The 26,984-nt window shown below is 34.8% G+C and overlaps 1 protein-coding gene across 2 annotated transcripts; it reads left to right on the top strand.

The window, feature by feature from the left end:
- The first annotated feature begins 201 nt into the window (after nucleotides 1–201).
- On the top strand, nucleotides 202–26,113 carry LOC121375093 (dynein light chain Tctex-type 5-B-like). Of its 2 annotated transcripts, none has more exons than XM_041502327.1 (5): nucleotides 202–303; nucleotides 14,259–14,406; nucleotides 21,000–21,099; nucleotides 23,794–23,884; nucleotides 24,346–26,113. In XM_041502327.1, the coding sequence occupies exons 2-5, from the start codon at nucleotides 14,308–14,310 to the stop codon at nucleotides 24,509–24,511; spliced, it is 456 nt and encodes a 151-aa protein (XP_041358261.1). In that variant the 5' UTR covers nucleotides 202–303; nucleotides 14,259–14,307; the 3' UTR covers nucleotides 24,512–26,113. The 2 variants fall into 2 exon arrangements, with proteins under 2 accessions (XP_041358261.1, XP_041358262.1); XM_041502328.1 differs by lacking the exon at nucleotides 202–303 and adding an exon at nucleotides 373–497.
- Nucleotides 26,114–26,984: the final 871 nt, after the last annotated feature.

A 26,984-nucleotide genomic window follows, 5' to 3' on the forward strand; every position in this document is an offset into this window, starting at 1 on the left:
TGTTTTTGAAAAAACAACAACAACAACAACAAAACCGAACCCCCCTCCCTCCAACAACTATTTTGGTGCCCAATTTTGAAAACAACTGGCTTAGAAATAAATGACTTGTCGTAAATTGTATAGCATGAAAAAAGGCGTTCCCCGCGGGACGGACTAAGTATAAGTAGGGGCATGTTTAATTAGAGGGAAGTAACTACGAAACAAACATCAAGAGTACTTGCTCTTGTAAAAACGTATTGTTGTCAGACGTTCTTTATATTTAGCTGTCTTCATAATCACTTAAAAACTATTATACTTGTTGAAGTATGTAAAACATATTTTGTCGATCCTGGTTATATTATAGTTTAGTTTTTAAAAAACAAAATAGTGAACGTATTGTTTTGTACATAAAATAAAGGGTTGTCACACAGATGCTTGACACGGCTATAGGCTGTATCGTCCGTTAATCTGTTTCGGTGAGGGACGTGTTTCGGTGGTTGCGTCGTTTGTGTGCAACAGTATGTACAATTGAAGATTTCTGACGTCGTTGACTTTTGCATGGGGAAAGTAACAAATGTCTGTCACATTCACAGAAATGTCCGTAAAGATAAGGTTAAAACGAGCAAAGAAAGCAAGATTGAACTTAGCCCACTCAAAAACGGCACATTTCTTAAAGGGACATTCCTGAGTTTGCTGCATTGTAAGATGTTTCTGACTAATAAAATATTTCAACGATTAAACTTGCATATTAAATATATTAACTTGATTAGAATATCAGTGTGCATATTCAATGTGTTTCTGGTCGTCTTAATATTTGTAAGAAGCCCAAACTGGAGTTTGTTTTCAAATAATTTTGTATGTACAAAAAACAAACATTTTAGGAAATAAAATGAAATTTAACCTAGTACAAATATTAGAATGATCAGAAACATGTTTAATATACAGACACTAATATGTTATACAGAAAAATATAATGTAATTACAATCATTAAAAAGTCTCCGTTAGTCGATAACATCTTTAAAATTGCAGCAAACTCGGGAATGTCCCTTTAATATCTTTTTTTCTATGATTTTCAGGCTGTCATTTGAAAGAAAACTTAATTTTAAAAACTATTTTTGTCTGTTCTGAGCTGTACTGCTATTATTGTTACTGTTATTGAAGTCAAATGATTGTCACAGTGTCTGCTAGTGCACTGGGCACATTAAATCAATACTTTTTTTTAATATGCACAGTGAGTTGCTTCCCTCTATTTAGCAAATTTAAAATGGAGTGAAAATTGTTTATGTTGTTGTTGGAAGATTTATTTTGTTGATAATGATGCCAGTTCTTCAATCTGGATTTTGCGAGTACGGTAGGTTATACATTTTTGGTTTGTGTGTCCATTTGTTGCACTATTTCATTTGAGAAACAGTTGAAACATGTTGCCACAAGTTTTGAATACAAGCTATAGGCCTATATAGGGTATGTAACAAGATCCAGACATAGAAAGAACCACACATTCTAAGTCCCTGCTGGCAAAACTCTTTACAGATAAGCAATGCAAAAATATATGGTCCTTATATGTTTTAACATAAATATCTTTTTGGCATAAGTGTACGGAATGGAGGCAACTGTCCCTCCCCCAGTCCTGGAGAAAATCCTCAAATTTGGGCAATAAAATTGAAAAATTTGGGCAAAATGAGCTGGCCTGAACGTTTTTCAACATGTATTTCCATCATTCTACTCACAGTATTGGGTATAATCCATGTAAAAATGTGTGGCAATTTGTTTGCAATCATATATAGCAGTCTGGCAGTAATGCTAATATGAATAAATGTTGTAATCCAGATTCGGGCACTTTTGATTGATTCGAGCCAAAATCGACCTGCCCCTCCCTCTACAAAAATGAGAGCCCGTATGCCTATGCTTTTGGGATATCTGTTTATATATTCATTAAAACTCAGAATGCAGCTTATATTTTTTAACCAAAGAATTTTACCATTATAACTACTGGTATTCATTTGCTTAACTTATAACACGATTGCAAAACAGAATTGTTATATTTGTTTTCCTAAAATGTCTGTTAACAATGGTTCTCGGGGACTCCGTTTTGTAATTTGTCTTAAAATATTTTAAATATTTTTTTATAAATTATTATAAGTATATGTTTTGTTGAACAACATACATGTTTTGATAAAACACTGAAAAGTTTTGTGTTGTTAAGTTTTGGCTGTATGCTATACCACTTAAACATTTCACTCACTGAAACAGGTTATGTAGTTAACAGTCATTCTCCAGAAAATTAAACTTTTTGGTCCTTGCGACTTTTTTTTATGTTAATCTTTAATATTTTGTTTTTCTTTCAATAACATTAATATCACATATGAATATTTAATGTAACAGATTACAATACATGCCACTCTGAAATACTATTGATCTAACACATAATATTATTGTATGCCAAATGTCATAAGTGTAATGTGCCCCTACATCACTTCTTACTATAAGATCATTAGGCAGCATTATCATTTTTGGTTTGATATGAACAAAACCAATACAGATGTCATCTGTATGATCCCAGATATATTGTAGCCTGCACAACATTCGATCATCAAAATACTTTTTAAATTAAGAAGAACTTGAGTACATGTTCCAACGTTGGCGTAACAACTGTGAAAATACAACCAACTTCTCCCTGGAAGTTCAGAGTTTCCTACAGGTGGCAGCAGTGAAGCAAGACCTCAACTGTTAAGCTAGACATTATTTGGTAAGTTTGTTAATTTGTTTTGCTTTTAATTCCCCCTAAATTCAAACAAAATATGCAGTAGATTTAATGTTTGTCATTGGTGTATCAATTATTGTGTGGTTAGAATGATTTTCTAATTATGTTGGATGCTTTTCATGATTGATGAATGCAAATCTGAGGTAAGAAAAGTTTTTTGCCACCATAACCAAATTTATACAAGGGAGCAATCCTTAATTATATGTTATTTTGTCACTGGAGTAACAGGCATTAGTGTAACAGCTGTTTTGGAGCTGGGATGTTATACCAGTGACATTCAATTACCCAAATGACAGACACATATAGACCTACTCCTTTTGTTTGATGTAGAAACATATTCCTTGTTTAAATGTTGATAATTATTAAAGAAAACATAAATCCCCCCCAAAAAATTACATGAAATTGACCATTTGTTTTGTAGATCTAGTTTTGAGCAATCACAAATCCTAAACCTTGTACAAGACATACTGTACTGTTCAAATTATTTGTGTAACAAAGGCTGTGGTATGTACTATCCTGTTTGCTGGGTGGTATATATAAAAGATCCCTTTCTGCTACTTGAAAAGAGTAGCCCATGAACTGCCAGCAGTGGGTTCCATATTTAATTATCTATGGTCCTTAAACATATGTCTGATGCCTTATAACCATAATTAAAATGTGTTGAGTGTGTCATAAAATAAAACATTTCCTTCCTTTCTTCCTTTCTTCAAATTATTTTTCAAAACTTGAAAGAGTTTTACTTTACTATTATACAATTTTCTTAAAATGTACGAACCTTAAATATGTTATAATACAGCCCTAGTTTTTTCTTCTATTTTTCATTAGAAAATTGCCACAAAGTAACAGAGAGGCAAAGACAACGAAGGAATGAAAATCCAGAGAAACGAGCTGCCTACCTTTTGATTAAATGGCAAAAATACTATGAGGATGTTGGCAGTGGCAAACGTAAATGTATTGAATAGCTTACAGATAGGAAAAAACGAAAGCAATGGAGAAATAACCAGACTAACCATCTTGCTACAAAATACAACTTGCTCACTCCACCATCAGCACCTACAGAAGAAAGGTTATATATAAAATATAAAATAGTTTTTTGTATCTATTTTTAGTTTTACATGCAATATGGAAAGAAAGACATGTTTTATTTAACGACACACTCAACACATTTTATTTTATGGTTATATGGCGTCAAACATATGGTTAAGGACCACACAGATATTGAGAGAGGAAACCTGCTGTCACCACTTCATGGGCTACTCTTTCCGATTATATGCACCATCCCACAGACAGGGTAGTACATACCACAGCCTTTGATATACCAGTCGTGGTGCACTGGCTGGAACGAGAAATAGCCCAATGGGCCCACAGATGGGGATCGATCCCACACCGACCACACATCAAGCAAACGCTGTACTACTGGGTTATGTCCCGCCCCTACACGCAATATCATCAGTCTATAACTGTATGGGTTCAATAAATACCATTGCCAATGCACATTACCAGATCATGCTATTTAATATCCTAAGCAATAATTTATTGTTTTCAATAGTTCTGAATAAATTTGCATCAATTCAATTTCAATTATGACACTGAGGTAGGATAAATATGCAAAGTTTTATACTTCAGCTATCCTAAGTTTCAAATTAACCCAGAAATATTAACCGTATATAAGTTATAAGTTGTTATATTCTATATGACTTTCTTCTCAAATTTGAAATGACATTAGATTTAGAAAGAAAAAACATGCAAAATAAAAATGTATTTTGACAATAATATGTAATTTATTGTAGTAAATTATCACCTTTTTTTCAGCTTTCACAGATGAACTAGAGCATAACCTCAACACTGTTATATCAAGTAAAGTAAAAAGATAATTTGATAAATATATTTTTAATAACCAGTCAAGAGGTCATCAGCGAGTGAAACATGGCTGAGCAAGTTGCTATAGAGATAATAGAAGACTGTTACAGGCATTTTCACATCAATGCAGAAGAGCTGAGAAGTACAAAAAAAGATGTGAAAGGCTACAAAAATCAACAAAGTTTGGTACACCTAGCCCTAGGACAAAAACACAAACTCTCCTACGAAACTGTAGGAAAAAGACATTAACTTTCCACTTTTCACTGGTGCCAGAAAGCCAGGAAAAGTACAAGCAAACCAAAAATGAACGCAAGAAACAACTACTTAGTAGATTTATCTGTGGTAAAATACTCAGAAAAATATAAGTTGAGGAAAATAGCTGAAACGTGTCTTCCCTTTGGCCAGGCACTGAAAACTGTCTGCCACCCCCATTGACACAGCATACGAAAGACAATGAAGCATAAATCCTGTACATTTTCAGTGCAAAGAGTTCTTTCTGATGGACAATGTTAGTAAGGTACTTATTGGAAAGAAAAACACTGTAACGAGACACAAGAAAGAGACACAAGAAAAAGATGCAACATGGACTTCTTACAGATAGTTTGCTCAACCTACACTGAAAATTTATTGCAGAATACCCAGCGGACATACACTATTCATTGTTTTGTAAACTCCGACCATTTTGGGTTGTTGAACCCAAAGAGCTTGACAGACAAACCTGTCGGTGTAAAGTGTATGAAAATCTGCAATTCATGGCTGATAAACTGAAAAAGCTCAATGTAATCCCAACCAGCTCTCTTGAAGAATTTGCTAATACTGTCATATGACCAAAACAGTCAAAGGACTGTGCCTATGGAAAATGCAATGACTGCAAATCTAAATACTGATGATGTATGGTACAGTCAGTGGATTAAATAAAATATTCCAAAGGCCACAAAAACAAATGAAGAATCATGTTTGTCAGATTTTGACATGCAAAGATGAACTTGTATCTACAGTAGATAATCTGTGTAACAGCTTCCAAAAACATTTAGACCGTTTCAAAAAACATATATTTAATAATATCTGCCATCAATTTAAAGTATACCCAGCTTAAGAGAGAACTTACAGCCAGACAGTTGCTTGATTCATATGAGATCCAATCAGTTAATTTTGGAGCATCTCATCAGCAGCCATGTCTACACACAGGTGTTGTGTATGTCACTAATGACACCATGCCATTCTGCAGTATCTCCACCTCCCGCCAACACGATCCCCCAGCAATATGGTGCCACCTGGAACCTGTCCTGGGAATGGTTAAAGTTAAATATCCCTTGGTGAATCTTGTTCATTTCTTTAGTGATGGTCAGAAAGCAGAAAGGCAACTTCTACCTGATGTCCAAATTTCCATTCATCTTGAGATTCAATCAAATATTTTTTTGAAGTGGCCCATGGGAAAGGGGTACCCGATGGAATAGGTGGAGCTGTGAAGAGGAAAGAAAGCCAAATTGTGAAATTGTGACAGGACTGTGCATCTCTGATGCAGAAACACTTTACCGAGCACTCCTGTCACAAAATACCTCCGTGAAGTTGTTTTACATAGATGCAGCAACCACTGAATCATTCTCACAGAGGTCAGATTTTAGATATTGCATTGCCCACCATCAAAAGCACCATGCAGATTCATCAGGTCATCTGTAAGGAGAAACTTCAAATGATTTATCGTGATGTTAGCTGTACATGCTCAGTTCAGAGCGGGGTCTTTGACTGTTTGTATTTTGATCCATCACATTTTAGTTTTGTACCTATTGCAACATCAACAAAACTACTGAATCTGACCTGGTGAGATCAACAGTTCACAAAAGTTTTGGTCTAGATCGACCTGAACACATTAACGATAACTATGTGGGAAGGTTCTGTGTTTTAGTATACAATGAAAAGGCATGCCCTGGTAAAATAATTGACAGTACTAAACAGGGTAATGTTCAGGGTAAATGTATTAACAGCATTGGCAGAAACAATTTTTTTTGGCCAAGCTTAAAAAGAGGATATCAACTGGTATGATGAAGCAGATATTCTGTATCTTATTACATAGTTATTCAAACATTCCTATACAAGAGATATCATGTGTCCTGTTACACTAATGACATGATTTGCATTTATATGATTATCTTTGATGACATTTTTTCAAAATAAAGCTATAGTGCTTGCCAATCTATAGTTTCTTGTTAAAAACATATCTAATGTTGATATCATACAAAAATAAAGTTCATCGAGTCAACTTATTCCATTATATGTAATGCTATGAAAAGTTCCACTTTCTGGAGAATGACTTAACAATACTTACGGCTGATGCATGTTACAGTTTTTGATGTGCGTGTGGTAAATTAAGCTATATAGCGGCCAGTTTAGTGCTCAAATGAAGCGTAGAAATACTAATAAAAAGGTAGCTATTTGGATAACAACGGTCTGTTTATAAATATTGATATGCTTTAGAACCGAATGCTTATGCTCACCGAAACTGATTCACCATGATACATGAATAAAATAAAACATTTGTTGTATATTGGTCAATTTGATATATTTTCCACAATATTTTGCTTATGTGCTCTTCATAAATGACACATTTATTGCCATTTAAAGTGTATTTACATATACCAATAATTAGTAGTGAGTCTAATATAGTAGTGAGTATATACTAATCTGTGTCAAGTGCCTACAGTTGTCACTGTGTTGCATTTTCAAAATGAATAGGCCTATCCAGTGTATAGTCACATCTAAGCATTCAAAGACTAATTTCACTGAAATACTTAATAAAATGTGTTTCTCATCAATGAAGCATAATCTGAAATACACTATAATTGTTTTATGTCTTTAGTAAATAAATATTTTTAAATTGTGCATATAGTCCGTCCCATCCTCCTATAAAAAAAAAAAATTGACATAAGAAGAAAAGTAAAAGCCTTTTGGAAATAACAAACAAAATACTATTTTTGTGTGCAGTTTAGAAAACAATCGACTCAGGAGTAAATTTCATAGCATAAAAAAAGGCATTCCCTGTGGGACGGACTATAACTGTATGTACCCCCTATATCCGAATTGATTTGCATTGTCCGCTGATTCGGGGCAGTAGATCTAAGATCCCTACAACATGGATGTTTTTCTTGGGTAGATTGTGCACACACGTGGATCTTATTTCGCTCTTATTTTTTGTAACAATGTGACAATTGTGGACTGACTGTCAAGTAAGATGTTAAAACATTCATTTTGTTTGCATTTTTCTGTATTTTCCTTTTCATTTTAAACCAAAACACCTGAAAAAAGACTTATGTACTGTTTACTATAATTTAAAAATTGCAGGAAAGGTATTTTTTTAAGACTGGTTTTAACATTCTTAATGTCAGTAATAGGCTGTTTATATACATCATACACGAAAACATGTGCATTATTTTTTTTAATTGTGATATAATTATTGATCATTCTAATAATATTTAATTGTACCCTTAACAATAAATATGTTGATACTTGATTACCATCAGGGGATAAACCATTGAAAAATTGAATTTTAATTCACTAAAAACACTGACAACATGACAAATTCCCAAGTGTACTTAACCAAAATAACCAAGTGCACCAAATCGCTGGATGCACCGATACACTGGACATGGCTGTACTGTGAAAATTAGCTCCACTGGAATATGATGCAGCACATAATCACGATGGTGGTTGCTTTGCCTCTCTCAGTAGAACGATATCCTATTTCAAACTCCTTTTTTAAATAAAACAAATCTCTCAACAGAAAAGTGACATGATAGTTGAGATTTTGTCTATGCAAATCAAAATTTTAAAGCAATAGTTTAGCTAATTCAGTGTTTTGTTTGTGTTTATAAGTAATCCCACATAAAAGCTATAACAATGAAACTAATATTTTAGAAAAAAAATGAAAATTTAATGTTTTCTTCCAATTTGTACCCCTTGACCTTTAGTGCCATCTGATGACCCCCACATACTTTACAAAGCTGACCTCCACTGGAATATGATGCAGCACATCATCCTACATGAAATAACCATGGTGGTTGCATTGATTCCCTCTCTGGTCTAACAATATCCTACAGGGCATAATCTACCATACATTTTGGGGCTGATGTATAATTATTATATATTGCATTGTCTTAGATACATAAAATATAGCAGATTAAACAAAATGTCTTCTTCCTCAGCATAATTTTAACACAGATATAATAAACATCATTTTAAAAAATATATCGGTGCTAAAACAGTTGACAAATATTATATACCGGATATGAATTTAGGACTGTATACTCTATTAAATTAAAAAAGTATTTCTTAAAATAAATAAATTCCATGTGAAAAAAAAAAAGTCCAAATAATTCTTCACTTGATATCCAATAGAGGGGCGAGATGTAGCCCAGTGGTAAAGTGCTCGGTTGATGCGTGGTTAGTTTGGGATAGATCCCTGTCAGTGGGCCCATTGGGCTATTTCTCACTCCAGCTAGTGCACCACGACTCGTAAATCAAAGGCCATGGTATGTGCTATCCTGTCTATGGGATTGTGCATATAAAAGATCCCTTTCTGTTAATCGAAAACAGTAGCCCACGAAGTGGTGACAGCGGGTTTCCTCCCTCAATATCTGTGTGGTCCTCAACCATATGTCCGACGCCATTATAACCATAAATAAAATGTGTTGAGTGTGTCGTTAAATAAACCATGTCCTTCCCTTTGTTGACATCCAATAGCCGATAATTAAGGCCTGCATATAACATAATCCTTCCAGTACCAGCTGTGAAGCACTGGTTGCAACTATATCAGTGCCCCATCTGGGGGATGGATCTAATGCCTCATCACATCAGGTGAGGACTGCGACGGAAATGGATCACATAAATGGGCTTTACTTGTATAATTTCTTACAGGTATTGATATCCGCATAACTAACCAATAATTACCGGTTTGTCTACAGCAGGTGGCTATGTTGCATGTCATGTTAAGGAATCAATAACTCCAGCTAAGCAGAGATAAGATAGCGAGGTTTGATCTGCAGTTGATTAATCTGATGTTTTAAATCATGCATGGGTTGTGTTGCCATAGAATTCCACATCAATAATGGACAGTACCTCAAAAATCTGTGTGATAGTGATGAATTGAATAATGGTACACATTAAAGATTGATTTTAGAACATTTCTTTATGAACTAACAAACCATCTGGCACTGTCTGCTTTAAGGCTTGTTCATTCTTTAATAATATGACAGGGTTGGGATTCGGTTGTTTTTTTAAATGTTCACCATCCATCTAAAATATGGTATGTTACTAAAATGTATTATGAGGATACTATAGATAGGCCATGTAAAATTTTATTCCACTGGAAACCGATGCAAAATATGAAAGAAAATTAAACTCTATAAGAATTTTTGTTTTTAATCGAGTTGCTTCAAAATAATGCAATAATTTCTGACATAGCCAGTTCATTTTGTCAATCTTAAATAAATCATATTTAAATGTACTAATTCTGCTCTGAATAGTTCTTATAAACTAGCGAAACACATCTGTTCAAAAGTCTGCATTATGTATTGCCTATTGATTTTAGACAGTAAGACAAGTGCCAGTCACTTCATGATAACTAGTGTTACCATGGCAATAGAGAAACTGCTCTTCTGCAGGTAATTAAGACAACATTAGGAGTTTTACCTGCATCGATACTGCAGATAAAACTAACTAGCTAAGATTGAAATAAATTGGATTATTGTGTTATTATACCTTACAAACATGGCTTTTGAAAGGTAAGAAAGTGGATATATATTTACTATATAATTTTATAGGCCATTATTTGTACTTGAGAAATATGTTGATATGTAGAGTTTTTACTATTATGACACCATTAGTTTTTAAAATACTACATGTTACAAAAATGAGGATATTATTTTACTCTGTTGGTCTGTAGAGTTTTACTATTGTGTTATTAATTTCTAAAATATGGTATGTTACTAACATTTATTACCTACCTATTCAATCTTGCTATAGTGATAACGACATTTTGAAACTGTGTGATAAATTTATTTTGTATCGCACATATGTGCAATATGGACCGGAACTTTTAAAAGGGGATTTCACTTTTTCTTTTTACTGCAGTTAGCGCCTTTTATTTACCGACATCATATATGATTTACAAATGACGTCACATTGTAGTTGAAACATTACACAAGGTTGCCACAGATTCTTAACGTTAAGTAAATCCATGAAAGAAGTTTTGATCATATATTTAACAAAGTGTTATTCTGACGTTCAATTAAAAACCGTTTTTGTAAAACATAAAAGAAGGTATGTAATAAATACAGAACTTCACATAGTTGTTTTCGCTTCCTATTTATTCCACTCATTTATTTTGCAAAACAACATACCATGAGACCGCGTAGCGTAGCGGTCTCGTGGCATATATTCTTGCGCAAAATAAACTTGTGCAATAAATAGGAAGCAAAAACAACATATGTGAAGTTCTGTATATGTATTATGCAGGGCTCGAACTTAACAATGGCACCGATGGCAATTGCCGTCATTGAGATATAAATTGCTGTAGGTAGAATGCATCACCGAAGGGACTTTTGTGCAATCGGTAAAGCTCCTCAACAAAAGCAAAATGTATACACTTGGTGTACATTATCTGCCAATATTTAACAGTTGCACATTTGAAATATGTCTAGATACAGCAAAATAACCTTTTAGTCAGATTTATTTGCTGCAAATGTCACTTTAAAGGTACATTTTCTGGTTAACATATTATAACATCATGTACAAATATGAAATACAAGCTCAAATGCACTTTTAAAAAACTTGTGTGTGTTCGCTGTGAACGGAGATCGTCAAAAGTATACGCTCGATTCATCGCCTGTGCCGCCATAGCTCGGCAAAGCACAAACGACAGCCTGTTGTCAGTTTCAGTTAACACGTGCGTTTGACAATTTTAAATTGTAGGGTTCGTCTCAAAAAATTAAAAGAGAAATCTTGCACTGTACAAAGAGTATACGGTACTAGAGTCTTTAGTTAAAACCAGTTTGATCTTGACAACGTATTATCGACAGTCGTACCTTCCTATTTCAGAATTGATATTTTATAAAGTGTTAGTAGAATTTTCTAAGTTTAGTTTGTATACTAGTAACACATTAATTATGTATATATTTTCAAAATAAACTATACTAAAGTAGACAATGAACGTTTTCACTTCTTAATTTTACGTGTTAAAATCGACAAATTCAAATAAATATTATTTTGTTTGGAAAGGGTAAAGTTGGGGGGAAGGGGTGGGTTGTTTAACAACATCAAAGATAAAGCATATTGATTTAATAATCATACAACCGTAAATAAAACATATCCTATCTTTCCCAACATCTGAGGGGGCGGGACGTAGCTCAGTGGTACAGCGCTCGCTTGATGCACAGTCGGTCTGGGATCAATCCCGTCGGTGGGCCCATTGGGCTATTTCTCGTCACAGCCAGTGCACCACGACTGGTATATCAAAGGCCGTGATATGTGCTATCCTGTCTGTGGGATGGTGCATATAAAAGATCCCTTGCTGCTAATCGGAAAGAGTAGCCCATGAAGTGGCGACAGTGGGTTTCCTCTCTCAATACCTGTGTGGTCCTTACCCATATGTCTGACGCCATATAATCGTAATTACAATGTGTTGAGTGCGTCATTAAATAAAACATTTCTTTCTTTCTTTTCCTTCCATCTGCTCTTGGATGTCTAACATTTGGTAATTTTGACATATAATCTTAGAGAGGAATCGGGTGCATGTGCATGGGGAGGGTATCGGAGGTCGAAGCCCTTACTTGCCCAAGCTTAAAAAAAATTGAAATCTATTTTTTGGGGGAGCATGGCCCCATATAAACTTCGCTCAACACAGTCTATAACACCAACCCCGCTGAAATCCCTGCACACATGCCTTGGAAACCCGCTACATTTTATTTTTTTTAGCAAGGGATCGTTTATATGTACCATCCCACAGACAGGATATCACATACCATGGTCTTTTTGTATACCCGCCTATGGGGATCGATCCTAGACTGACAGCGGATTTCCAAAAACCACCTTTTTAGGTCTAAGTAATGAATAAAAATAACATATAGTCTTGAAAAATGTTACGTAAATTGAACACAGTACCCTCTTACTCTACCCCTAGAGCGTTACGTAATTAGTAACACCCCCTTACATGTAATGCGTATGCCAATAGCTGGCCACTGTCAAAATTTCAAGGCAAATCCCCCACTCACCGACCCCTGGAAATGCGTTGTACCATACCTCTATGGATATAAATATGTTTTGCAGATATGAGACGACCCCTTAATCAAGACAGTTAAATTTGTTCAAAAATTGCGAAATCTCACGTGATCTCTTGTTGGGGAATTCTATACTTGTGATAAGCCAATGAAAACCGAGATCGGTATGTGCCCATCAGAAGTGTCCCACTTTCAAAATACTGGCTTTGTTTTTGACCTGAATAAGCCAGCGTAGTGAAACCAATGCGGTTTGTGGCATCATATATGCACCAAACGTAATTGGATTTTCTGTTCTATATGCTTAAATAATAAAAATATTCCAGGGAATGTAGTTTTAAACAAAAAGAGTCATAATTCTTTTAAACAATTACCATGGGAGACCAAATTCTTAAGTTCGAGCCCTGTTATGAGGATACTATAGATATACCATGCAAAATTTTATTCCACTGGAAACAGTCATTCATTCACATAATATACCAAACATAGAGTGATATGGCATTATTGTCTGTACTGCTCCAATATTAAAATGTGACAAAAGTTTGTTTTATTTAAAACACCACTAAACACACTGATTTATTAATCATTAGCTATTGGATGTCATCCATTTGGTAATTTTGACATAGTCTAAAAGATAAATTTAGCAGCAAGGGACCTTTTACATGCACCATCTGTCAGACTGAATAACACATACTATGGTGTTTGATATACCAGTTGTGGTGCACTGGCTGTTATAGAGTGGTAATAATTACAAATTAAGAAAGAAAGAAATGTTTTATTTAACGACACACTCAACACATTTTATTTACGGTTATATGGCGTCAGACATATGGTTAAGGACCACACAGATTTTGAAAGGAAACCCGCTGTTGCCACTTCATGGGCTACTCTTTCCGATTAGCAGCAAGGGATCTTTTATTTGCGCTTCCCACAGGCAGGATAGCACAAACCATGGCCTTTGTTGAACCAGTTATGGATCACTGGTCGGTGCAAGTGGTTTACACCTACCCATTGAGCCTTGCGGAGCACTCACTCAGGGTTTGGAGTCGGTATCTGGATTAAAAATCCCATGCCTTGACTGGGATCCGAACCCAGTACCTACCAGCCTGTAGACCAATGGCCTAACCACGATAAGACATAGCCCTATGGGCCCAATGATGGGAATCAATCATAGACCGACCATGCATCAGGTGAGTGCTCTACTACTGGGCTACATGACAATGTCATAGTATAGAGAGCATCTACATTTTGAAGTTTATATTAGACCAAGTAGTGTACATCTATGTTTAAACTATATTTCTAATTATTCTTTTTTAATTTTTTTTTCCACTGTGGAAATATTAAGTTTTAGGGGGTTTAATGTCTGCTGCTTACTACCTATTTGTTTCAGTTATTACGACTGGTCAGAGCACTGGTACGTGTTTCCAGAAAGTACCACTATGGATACTCTTCAAGAAAGAAAATCCAGTTTGCATGGATCAAGTATACTCTCATTTTACCATGAACCAATTGATGAAACAAGGCAAACTAGAAAACTGGTATGTTCAGGGACTAGAATATTTTTATTGTGAATTTTGTACTGGGCTGTTATCTCAATCTGAAGGTGAAATATAGCTATCGCTACTTTGCAATGGTGAATGTCTCAACTTTTATATTTTCTAATTTTTCTCTGTTTCTCAAAAACCTTGTGTCATAATTATACCTATTCATCGTGATTTCAATGCTTATTAATTATTTATTTATTTAATTTTCTTCAAACACACACAATAAAATTGTTTTAATTCAAAACTAAAAAAAAACCCACCCAAAAAGATAATGGTAGGACCGTCTTCTCTTTTAAGCCAATTTCAAACAATGACATAAATGATATTACCCTGGGGACAGTAGTCTGGTCCGAACATCTCAACAGCTAATGGGACGGCTAAAATCTTCCAATGAGTCCTCTGCTTCCTGTTCTGATCACATGACTAAAAGCTTCAATCTTCCCCCTGAGCGCATCGAATGGAGAATTAGAAGCAGGCAGGCTGGGTGGGTACGACTCCTTGAGGTCAGAGAAAATGATCCAAGTTTTCTCCATTTTTTTTCTACTTCATTTGACCACAAACAAAGGCAGCATTCAACAATAAGTGGCGGGTTCCATGCTCCAAGGCTGCCTTTGAATTCTCCCCATAGACCAGACTGGTTCTGACAAAATGGAAGATTAAGCCATGGTTAGCCCCACTCCACTAAGGATGCCCGCAACGGACCATACATGTAAACAACAGAAGTGATGGTTGCATCCATCAGATGAATGGATGAAACAGCCCCAGGTTATTCGAATGAAAATCTGCTCATCCATTTCTAGAAGGGTTCTGACAGGGTGGGTAGTCTTCACCACAGTGGATGCCCATGTTAAAAAACAGACCATGCAATGGATGTTAGTAACAACAACATTATGGATGCATATGTCAGAACATTGAAATAAACAGCCCCATGTTATCAGAACAAAGATCTGTTAGTCCAATAGTGTGGTTACAAGTTTGTTGCCGATGTGCTGTGCAAAAAGGCTAATGTAAACCTAACAAAAATCCTGTCACTGAATAAGCGCGAAATGTAGTATGGTGCAAACAAACAATTGTCAAAGGAGAGTCCTCACCTGTTGGTGTGCAGTCCTGGAACCTGACAACATCAGTGGTGACGAGGACGACCTGTGTTCACATGGACATGGCCCTCAGAACACGATTCAGGTCCCATATCAGAGGAAGAAACTGGTCTTTGTGTTTGAAACTTTTAATCATCGCATTGATCTCCGGTACCAAAGCCAACTGTGACCCAGTTGCAGAATCACAGATGACCAAGATGTAGCTTACTATCATTGATCCCTTCAGCTCTAAGGAATTCCATAGATAAAGTAGGAATTCCACCAGCTTTTCAAAACGAATTGTCTGAGGCTTGATCTTGTTTGTAAGGCATCATCTGCAGGGTATAAAATTTTAATTTTCCAGGCAACCAATATATCATTCATTCGTGTGGTTTTAGTGTTTACAGAAACAATTTTCTTCAGTAGTTCAGATACAAATGAAAAGGTTAATGGCCAACAATTATCAAAAGAGAATCTAAGATAAGCGATTTTCGTAGTTTTTCTCCATCAAATTTCCTTTCATAAATACGAAAATATAGGAAAGAAGGAAGTTACAGTCAAGTGACCGGAACAGGAAGTAGAGGACTCTATATACTCTTTTAAAAAAAAGAAACTTGACATTGCTTTTCATTCGAAGTTTAAACATGTACACAGGCATATGTGTGACATAGGGGTGGGCAAAATGTCAGTATCGGTTATGACCACCACGGGCCCTGATGACAGCTTGACATAGGGGATGTTGCACAACACGTGGAATGTTCTGCCACTCATGCTGCAGTTCCATAAGAAGTTGTGGAAGTGTCTGGGGTGGTGGATTCCTCCAGCGCACATACTGATCCAGTGCATCCCATAGATGTTCTATTGGGTTTAAATCCGGCGAACGGGCAGGCCAAGGTAATGTCTGGACATTGTGGAGCTGCAGAAACTCCTGACTAACATGTGCAACATGTGGTCTGGCATTGTCATGCTGAAACATTCCACTGGTTCATGTGCGGAATGACGTGATGCTGCAGGATCTCGTCTCGATATCTGATGCCTGTCAGTGCACCTGTCACATGCACAAGAGCTATCCTACCACCATGATGGATTCCTACCCACACCATGACACTGCTACCACTAAAACAGTTGACTTGTTGCACGCAGTTTGGAGCATAACGTTTCCTTGACGTCTATAGACATGTGCGTCCATCAGCATGTGACAGGAGAAAACGAGACTCATCTGTGAACAAAACAGTCCTCCACCTGGCACGTGTCAATCTCACCCTCTGCTGGCACCACTGCAGACGCTCCTCTAAGTGACGTGGGGTCAAAACGTTACATCGCACTGGTATTCTAGGGAAACTTCCTGCCTCCATCAGCCGATTACGAACTGTCTGGTCAGAAATTCTGCATAGTCCAGGTATTTGTATCGCTGTGGTTGTTACTGTTGTGTTTCTATTTCGAAGATGATGCATCCGGATGTATCGATCTTGAGAGGTGGTGGTTACTCTGGGATGACCTGACCATGACCTGTCATTAATACTTTGAGTGGTGTTGTACTGTGCCCATAAAGCAGAGATGGTCTGTCTGGAGAAGCCAAAGTGCTTTGCCACAGCTTGTTAATTTGCCCCTGCTTGCAATCTCCCAATGGCATTATTGCATTGAGCTGACATCGATCTTGTCATTATTGCGTGACATACAGTGTCATTATGCAGTCTGTTTGAATCATTGCTGAAGGTTCAGCATGCAAAGTTTCAGAACTTCATGATGCACGTGCTTCTCTGAGGGTTGCGCTTTTGTGTTTCAGTACAAACGTTGACTATGGCTACATTTATGCGAATTGAAGATGTTTTCTAGTGTTTTTGCATCACCATTCACTGCTTATTTGATTGTCTTTAGGAAGTCTTTGATTCTGTAAAAATAATCCGATAGCATTATTTTTACCAATGTCAAGTTTATTTTTTTGAAGAGTATAATTTGAGAGTAGGTAATAAAAACAAAACAGACTATAGCCTCTATTAGAAATTAGTGAGCAAAATTAGGCCACAATTCAGTAGTAACAAAGGGCCTTTGTTGCAAGCGACTGGAGCATAAATGCGTCATAAGTAATTTAGTGCACATGCAAATGAAGGACAGATAAGTATGTTTCTAATTGGGTTTGAAATGTTTTGAAAGTGGAGTCAGGGCACTACATTTCATGCACTTGACCAATTATAAATGGCAGGTCTCTATAATTTTTCCAAATATTAAATAAATATATCCAATAATTTCCAAGATTTTAGGGTACGTAATTTTACCCTCGGTACACTCTGGCAGAGACCCTAAGTGGAAAATTCTAAGAATATCAAAGGGTTGAACACTTGAACATATGAATAGAATAACAGAGGCACATAAAACAAGTCTTACCCATGAATGTCCAAATTTATTTTTGTTCTTTTGGTGTGAGGCTTCGTTGCAAATGTTAAGTGAAAAAGTAATAGCATCTGCAGATAACTGATCATGGAATGACTCTGCTGGACTCTTGGTAACAATATACTAAAATGAAAAAAACCCATACATCTAGTGCTTGTTTAATTACCATAGTTAAAAAACAAATGTCATTGAAGTGTAATAGTATACAATCAACAGAAAGTGTATGTAAATATTTTTGGATTTGTTCAAAATAAAATCCATTCTATACAAACAATAAAGGAATAATAAAATGTCTTTCCAGTATTATATTTATTATAAATTACCCAAGACTGGTAACTGCTCTGCAAGGTGAGAAATTAAAAGAATATATCTTATGATAAAAAAATAAAAAAATAATTGGGGGAGGAGAGGGACTAGTGGATGCAAAAGCAGCTAAAATTAAAGTTTGCTTTGCTAAAAGACACCACTAGAGCACATCAGCTATTGGATGTAAAACATTTGGTAATTTTAACATAGTCTAGAGTGCAAACCCGCTACATTTTTCCATTAGCAGCAAGGGATCTTTTATATGCACCATCCCACAGACAGGATAGCACATACCATGGCCTTTGATATACCAGTCGTGTTGCACTAGCTGGAACAAGAAATAGTCCAAGGCACTCAACAACAGGGATCAATCCCAGACAGACCACACATCAGGTGAGCTCTTTGCCACCCACAAATTAAGCTAGTTTGTCAATAATTATATTTGTTTGTATAATTCAGTGAAATTACTCAAATAAAAATCAATTATATATAAATGAAAAGTGACCGATCCTGGTTTTTAAATACAGCGACATATTTTTCACTATTAAAGCAGGTTTTGATATTTTTCACTATTAAAGCAGGTTTTGATATTTTTCACTATTAAAGCAGGTTTTGATATTTTAAATTAGAATTAGTTACATTTTATTATTTAGATTATTAATTTTCATAACCTGGAGTGGTTCTGTTCATCCAGATTTTTGCAATACCCCAAAATGCATTTTTTATAATTCTAAAAATGCACGTTTATCAAGACAAGCTCTAGTTACTTTAGATGGTGTTTCCTCATTTATACATCACAGACTTTAGTTGACTAATATAACGAAATATGTTGCAGATTTGTAGATTAACTAAACATAGTGTCTATTTTTTTTTTTTCAGGCTGAAACTAGGGTCTGCGCCTTTTCACTGTTTTGAGGGAAACAAAAAAAAGAAATAAGAAACATATGTCATGTTATTATGAGTACTTTTGAGAGGTTAATTTTCATAATTATGTTGTCTAACTTAATAGCATCCAAGCAAAGTTGGGTCCATGGTCTGTGAACCACGAAATATTATTGGTCCAGAGCGGCTGTCAATCACACTGTATGGAGTGGTCAATTCCATTCAGCTCTAAAATAAAAACCACAATTATAGAATTTAAAAGAAGCATGAGATTATAGTAGCATTGCACGAGAGCGTAATCTTTGTTACAATGTGTGAGAGTTGACAGGTATGCTGTTATAACTGAAAATAAACCATTTTTCTTTTAATGACACCCCAGCATGAAAATAAAAATGGGTGTCAAAAAAGGTAAGTATTATATGATGTATATTTTTATCCTGTGATTACTATATACATTGGCAAGATATAATGATTTGATAAATTTCGTTATTTTCAGTCACTGACTAAAAATATAGGTTACGTAAGACAAACCTGACTTGACTTGAGTATTTCAGTCTAGATTTCCAATAACATAATCTTTAAATCATTTGTTTTAGTGCAGTATATACAAACAACATTTTATGTCATGATAAAGATATATAACGTATATATTTATTTATGAATTAAGAGTTGAAAAATGTTTTTTGAATGTGACAAAATGTAGGTAGGGTTTACAAAGAACGATGTCATGTATCTTGAATAAGTACCATATTGCATAAGTCTTGCTAGTTTGATGGTACTCAATTTATGTACAAAAATTGGAATAAATATGATTCTCTGACTGTTCTTGTTGGAATGCAGGATAAATAAAATAATCAATTACTACTTTAAGATATTGGCTTTATTCTGCTCAGGGGGCGCTATGTAGTCCAGTGATATAGCGCTCACTTGGTAAGTGGTCAGTTTGGGATCAATCCCTGTCAGTGGGCCCATTGGGCTATTTCTCGTTGCAGCCTGTGCAACATAACTGGTATATCAAAGGCCGTAATATATGCTATCCTGTCTGTGGAATGGTGCATATAAAAAATCACTTGCTACTAATGGAAAAATGTAGCAGGTTTCCTCTGTAAGACTGTCAAAATTACCAAATGTTTGAAATCCAATAGCCAATGATTAATAAATCGATGTGTTATAGTGGTGTCGTTAAACAAAACAAACTTTATCCTGCTCAAGTTGATTGATGAATGCCACTCGGCAGAGCCTTGCGACATTACCCATTCTAACCATAACAGGATAAAGCTGATATCTTAAGGCAGTAACCAGTTATTCTCTATAGCTACATTAAAGGTACGCCCTACAAGTATTTCTACCACTCAGAATGTGCTAATTTTTCACCTAGTTGTTCTGCAAGCATATCAAAACACATCTGCAAAAACGATGGGGTGATAAAGATTTTTTTTATTGAAATACATGTCAAATTTAAAGTATACATGTGTATGTGTGCCGTATAGAAATTATTTTTGTACAACATAATATCCATTAATGTTTGTATGAACTTGACAAAAATGCGGAGTTATTTCAATATATATAAACTACAATTTTTATTTTTATTTGCACATTTTTGCATATGTAATTTTTTTCACCACTCAAAAATTCCCACAAATTTTTTATAAAAATTACTAGCATGTCTACTACTTACACCTAAGTATGCCTTTAAAACAAGAATCATACAAGTATGCAAAAACCGAGGAAGGATAGAATACAGTGCAATACAAATATTAAGGTTGGGGGTATGTACTGAAGAACATGCACAGCTGAAGCATGAGTATAAAAATATAAATTAAATTGTGTTGTCTTGATCTTTGTCACTATTTATTGTCTGAAAATCGCTGTCCTTTGTCCTTAAATATCACAACACTAAAATAAATTAAAATGATTCAATTTTCTTTGCAGGGAGCTGTTGAGAACACATACCAGTTAGATCCACCAAAAAGGTTTCACCCAGACCGTGTGACCAAGATTATTAAGCAGATTCTGGAAACACATCTTTCTAGTAAATTTTAATATATTTACATTAATTAATTGGCTTTTTGAGAATACTTCCTTGTTAAATATGGACCTACTGATACCTTGCCCTGATAATCCAAGCTTTGAATCTTTTATAATGACTTTCTCACTCCAGCCTGTGCACCACGACTGGTATATCAAAGGCTGTGGTATGAATGAATGAATGAATGTTTAACGACACCCCAGCACGAAAAATACATCGGCTATTGGGTGTCAAACTATGGTAATGCAAATAAATAAAGTGATGATCAACATCAATATAAAAATTCAAGGTTTAAACAAAAACAGTGTAAAGAACTGTGCCAAAAATACAAATACAAATATCACAGAATTTTACGGATACCGAATTTTACTCTAAACTTCAATTTGTGCTGTATTGGCCATTCTCAAAGAGAATGTTACCCCCCTGCACCACGGTGAGGTTACAGCACGCGCAGGGGGCTGTGGTATGTGCTATCCTGTCTGTGGTATGATGCATATACAAGATCCTTTGCTGCTAATGGAAAAATGTAGTGGATTTCCTCTCTAAGACTATTTGTCAAAATTACCAAATGTTTTACATCCAATAGCCAATGATTAACAAATCAATGTGCTCTAGTAGTATCATTAAACAAAACAAACTTCTTTTATAATGATAATTTTTTTATCTGGATAAAATAATATTAATTACTTTTTTTTTCGTTTTTAAATCAGTTTCTACAATATACAACAGTAAACTCCCCTGAAAACATGTCTCTGAGCATCTTTATTTAAAAAATTGGCCCCAATAAAATTTACCGTTTCTGAAATCTTTTACCAGAATCCTGGATACCCCTGGTTAATTTGAGAATATGTAAATGTAATTTACTGGCATTTAGCAAGAAAAGCAGGAGACAGTCGAGACTAGCTGTTGAAAATTGTTGCCCGACACCTACTAATGATTGCTATAATGGAAATAAAGAAAGAAGCAGAATATTATCTTTACAGAATGAAAATTAAGAACCAAATTAAATGTTTGTCATCAAATGTTTTTGACAAAACGAATGTGAAATAGAAAAATACATTTATAACACAGTTATGATTATAACATATTCAGTGCATATAGGTCATATGACTGTAGTATTTGGATGAAAAAATTTTAATGACAAATTGTATACTACACAAATTTAAGGTGACAGGTACTGGTTTTGTTTCCCATTACTGACTCCCACCTAGAGTGGCTCTGTGGGAAAGTTTAAAGACCACTATCTTGATTTGCTTTCTCACTAAAGGCCATTGCACACATATGCGGCACACCACAGCAACAGACCACGTAACAGCAAAGTAACAAGATTTTGTTGTGTTGCCTCATGGTTTGTCTGGGATCGATCCCAGTCGGTGGGCCTACTGGGCTATTTCTCATTCCAGCCAGTGCACCACAACTGGTATATTATGTGTGTGGGATGGTGCATATAAAAGATCCCTTGCTACTATAGAAAAATGTAGCAGATTTAAATGTCAAAATTACCAAATGTTTGACATCCAATAGCCAATGATTAATACATCAATGTGCTCTAGTGGTGTTGTTATACAAAACAAACTTTAAACTTTACTGAGAAAAAAGACAAGAAAAGTAAACTGTCAATTGAGAACAAAAATTTAACATGCTAGCTTTCTTTTTTTCATTGTTATTCTTCCTGTTATTATTTTTTTTAAAAAGGCTAAATATTTCCATATTGTTCATACTGGTAAAGAAATTTTATTATTATTATTATTATACACATATATGTATGTATATTTGTGTAATGTATTTATATGTGTATATACAATGTATAAATATTAGTGATGGGACGATTCATTTTTAAAATGTTCAATTCTACCATCGGTCAACAGGCTGGTAGGTACTGAGTTTGGATCCCAGTCGAGGCATGGGATTTTTAATCCAGATACTGACTCCAAACCCTGAGTGAGTGCTCTGCAAGGCTCAATGGGTAGGTGTAAACCACTTGCACCGACCAGTGATCCATAACTGGTTCAACAAAGGCCATGGTTTGTGCTATCCTGTCTGTGGGAAGCGCAAATAAAAGATCCCTTGCTGCTAATCGGAAAGAGTAGCCCATGAAGTGGCGACATCGGGTTTCCTCTCAAAATCTGTGTGGTCCTTAACCATATGTCTGATGCCATATAACCGTAAATAAAATGTGTTGAGTGCGTTGTTAAATAAAACATTTCTTTCTTTCAATTCTACTTTTGATATTTGGTCCATGGTTCGATTTATTCATAATACATTCCACAGGTATGCCAGCAATCACACAATGTCATACATTCTAATAAACTATTTTAAGAGCAACAAACTTTATTTTTAACAGTCACCTGTAACATTATTCATATTAATTATAAATAGATGTATCGTAAAAAAAACCCCACCAAACCCTAAAGGACAAAACATGTCTTGACTAGAAAAAAAAAATACCATATTTACCATATCTGATAAAATGTTGAGTGTGGGATAGCCCATGCAAACATGTCATGTACAGTGGAACAGAGCACTATGATTGACATCATCAAGAGTCTCAGCAGAATGCAAGCTATGCAATGCTGATGTGCCATTAAAAACGAACATTTGAAGTAAATTGCAGTTCACAAATTGAAAAATAAAGCAAAATAATTTACATGCTGTCAGTGTAAAATCTTAAATCACTAATCTGATTATTCCTTTTAGACATGGAATATAATCATGAGGTAATGAAATCAACTACAAAGATGATGACAGAGGAACTCAAGGTTAAGGTGAAGGAATTAAATTTGAAGAGGTTTGTTTTTTTAATTGTGTCTTAATGTTAAAAAGTATTTCAGCATAAAAACATGTGAATTAAACTTGGTTCATGATGGATATGTCACAGCTTATATGTACCAAATGTTTTGTTTTTTAAGAATTGTAGAAACTAGGCAGTGAGTATATAGCATTATGTATGATGGCGTTTTTCCCCTAAGAATTGTAGAATGTAAGCAATCAAAATATATTTTAAATGGTGTTGAACTGTAATTTGTTTACCTTTTCTAAGCAGCACAGAATGTTATATTTTGTCTGTTTCCCACCTACTGTTAGAAACTTGTCTAGTAATTGTATAGTGATTATATACTTGAATCACAATTAATCAACCTATGAAAGCTTAAAGGAAGAACATGTTTGTATCACTAGGATAGAACAAGACAAATATACATGAATATACTGGTAGTAACTTGAAATATAAAAAAAATATATATATTTCAGGTACAAGCTCATAACCCATGTGATGGTAGTGGAAAACAAGGATCAGGGCATTCGCATTGGCAGTCGCTTCCTGTGGGACACTGAGCGAGACAGTTTTGCCTCTGCCAGTTTCAAGAACAAAACTTTGTTCGCTACAGGAATTGTCTACGCTTGTTACTATGAATAATCATCCTTTTGACCAACATATCATGAATATGCAGCATGTAATCCTGGGTTTCCTCTCTTGTAATCTTATCATTCTGCTACTGATCCTTGTAAGGGTCCAACTTTTTAATATTAGACTAAATACTAGGTTTCAAAAAGCCTTAACTTTTCTAACATTATAGGGTTACTACCATGGTGGAAAAGTATCAAGTAAAAAATGCCAAACATTATACATATACATGTGTATGATAACAAAACTATTTAATAATCAAAAGATTTGTTTACAGAAAGTAGTATTAAAAAGATGTCCAAGTCACTTTGTCCTCTGAAAGTGTTTTTGCTGTTGACGTGAACTATTTGTTGTGTTTGAAGTATAGTCTATTGTAGACTGATGTGTGTGGTTCTACCTGTGTGATGATGCTCTAAGTATAGTGAAGCATGTTTCAACAACAAGCCTTTTATCATGGGTACTTGTCTGACATTCATTAGTCAATAATAAGTGCAAGCATCTTCATTAATTAATATTAAACATTTATGTTACGGTAATTGTCTGTAAAAACATAACTTATGATCAGAAATGAAAAATAATTTGAAAGTAAATAGTCAATTATATATTTTAAAAAATTAATCTATATGTTTGGTTGAAAATTAAATCCATATTTATGGACCGGTATATTAAAGTACTAATAGTTTAAGATCTACCGTAAAACCAGAAATTTTCACGGTTTCAGGACTAAAAAGATTTAGAGGTTTCTTATTTTCAAGGTTTGGCAACTCAGAAATGAGAGTGTTTAATGTTTGTGGTTTAGCATATTGAATATTCTATTCTAGTTTTATATTTTTGAGGCTGCCAGCAAAATATTAGCAAATTTTGTAAAGTCATACAAATATTAATATTTCATACAACTACTACTGCGCAATAGTTAGTAAATCTAAATCAAAACAAATATACATGTCTTTATTTTTAATAAGTATTAGTATGTATTTTATTTTTAACACTAATATGGTAGTATACATGGCATGGGGCTCTATAATTACAGAAGTTCAATGTGACACCAAATAGCACTAGTTTAAAATGTGCTTGGATGTCATTAAACAGACACTGCTTTCCTTTCAATAATTCATATCAAACCCAATATTAATGGATCATGTCTCTTTAATAATGAAACAGCTTTCAAATCTCACAACAATACCTCTATATTCATATGCATATTATTATAGCTTATTATGACACAGTTACTGTTGATTAACTTCACTCAAAAACTGGGGTGGTGGGTGCTGTTAAAAAAAAGAAAAAAGTATTATCAATCTAAAAATTGATATATTATGTTTTTGCAGCTTTTGGCATTTGTATTAAAAGTATAAAATCCTTAAGTGAAATGTTTCTGAAATGTTTTATTGTTTCCTTGTGGGGTTTTTGTATTTTATGAACACTTCACAATATTAAATGACAAACAGTGAATAATACATTCTATAGTCTGGTTGACTGTTTATTATTTTACATTACATGTTACTCTTTCAATGTTAACATTTAATTATTATTATCATTGTTATATAATTTATGTTACACATGTACAGTGTATTCATTATTGTAACCATATGCAATAAAACAATTTCAGTATTATTTAATATTTCATTTATTCATCAAGTCATTCTGTGTAAATTGGTATAAGATGAACCTGCTTACTCTGGTAAGGATGTGCATGCTTCTAAATCAAATTTGATATTTTCAAGTAGTCTCATCCATCTCCTTTATAATCTTAAAATTACTTCTGTCCCACATTTTACCAAAGTAAATAGAACTAGATTGTTCCAGTTTTAAATTTGTATTTTTAGGACACTTTTAACTTGGATAAATAACATTTAAAGGAAGGAAGGAAATGTTTTATTTAACGAGGCACTCCAACACATTTTTATTTACGGTTATATGGTGTTGGACATATGGTTACCACACATATGATGACCACACAGATATTGAGAGAGGAAACCTGCTGTCGCCACTTCATGGGCTATTCTTTTTTTGATTAGCAGCAAGGGATCTTTTATATGCACCATACCACAGACAGGATAGTACATACCATGGCCTTTGTTACACCAGTTGTGGAGCACTGGCTGGAACAAGAACTAGCCCAAATGGGTCCACCGACGGGGATCGATCATACACCAACCGCGCATCAAGCTAATGCTTTGCCACTGGGCTATGTCCCGCCCCTAACATTTAAAAGTAATGTTATTTTCAGGTTTTGTCAATTTCCACATGTGCATTGCTATTGTAACATGAACACTACAACACCTTGTTTCCACATGTGCATTGCTATTGTAACATGAACACTACAACACCTTGTTTCCACATGTGCATTGCTATTGTAACATGAACACTACAACACCTTGTTTCCACATGTGCATTGCTGTTATAACATGAACACTACAACACCTTGTTTCCACATGTGCATTGCTATTGTAACATGAACACTACAACACCTTGTTTCCACATG

This window comes from Gigantopelta aegis, chromosome 6, assembly GCF_016097555.1.
Source record: "Gigantopelta aegis isolate Gae_Host chromosome 6, Gae_host_genome, whole genome shotgun sequence".
Taxonomy (NCBI): domain Eukaryota; kingdom Metazoa; phylum Mollusca; class Gastropoda; order Neomphalida; family Peltospiridae; genus Gigantopelta; species Gigantopelta aegis.

Excerpts from the sequence above, each read along its gene's own strand:
- LOC121375093 (XM_041502327.1), top strand. The coding sequence starts at position 14,308 with ATGGATACTCTTCAAGAAAGAAAATCCAGTTTGCATGGATCAAGTATA. Across the intron at positions 21,100-23,793 it reads TCTGGAAACACATCTTTCTA|ACATGGAATATAATCATGAG; the intron begins GTAAATTTTAAT and ends TATTCCTTTTAG. Across the intron at positions 23,885-24,345 it reads AAGGAATTAAATTTGAAGAG|GTACAAGCTCATAACCCATG; the intron begins GTTTGTTTTTTT and ends TATATATTTCAG.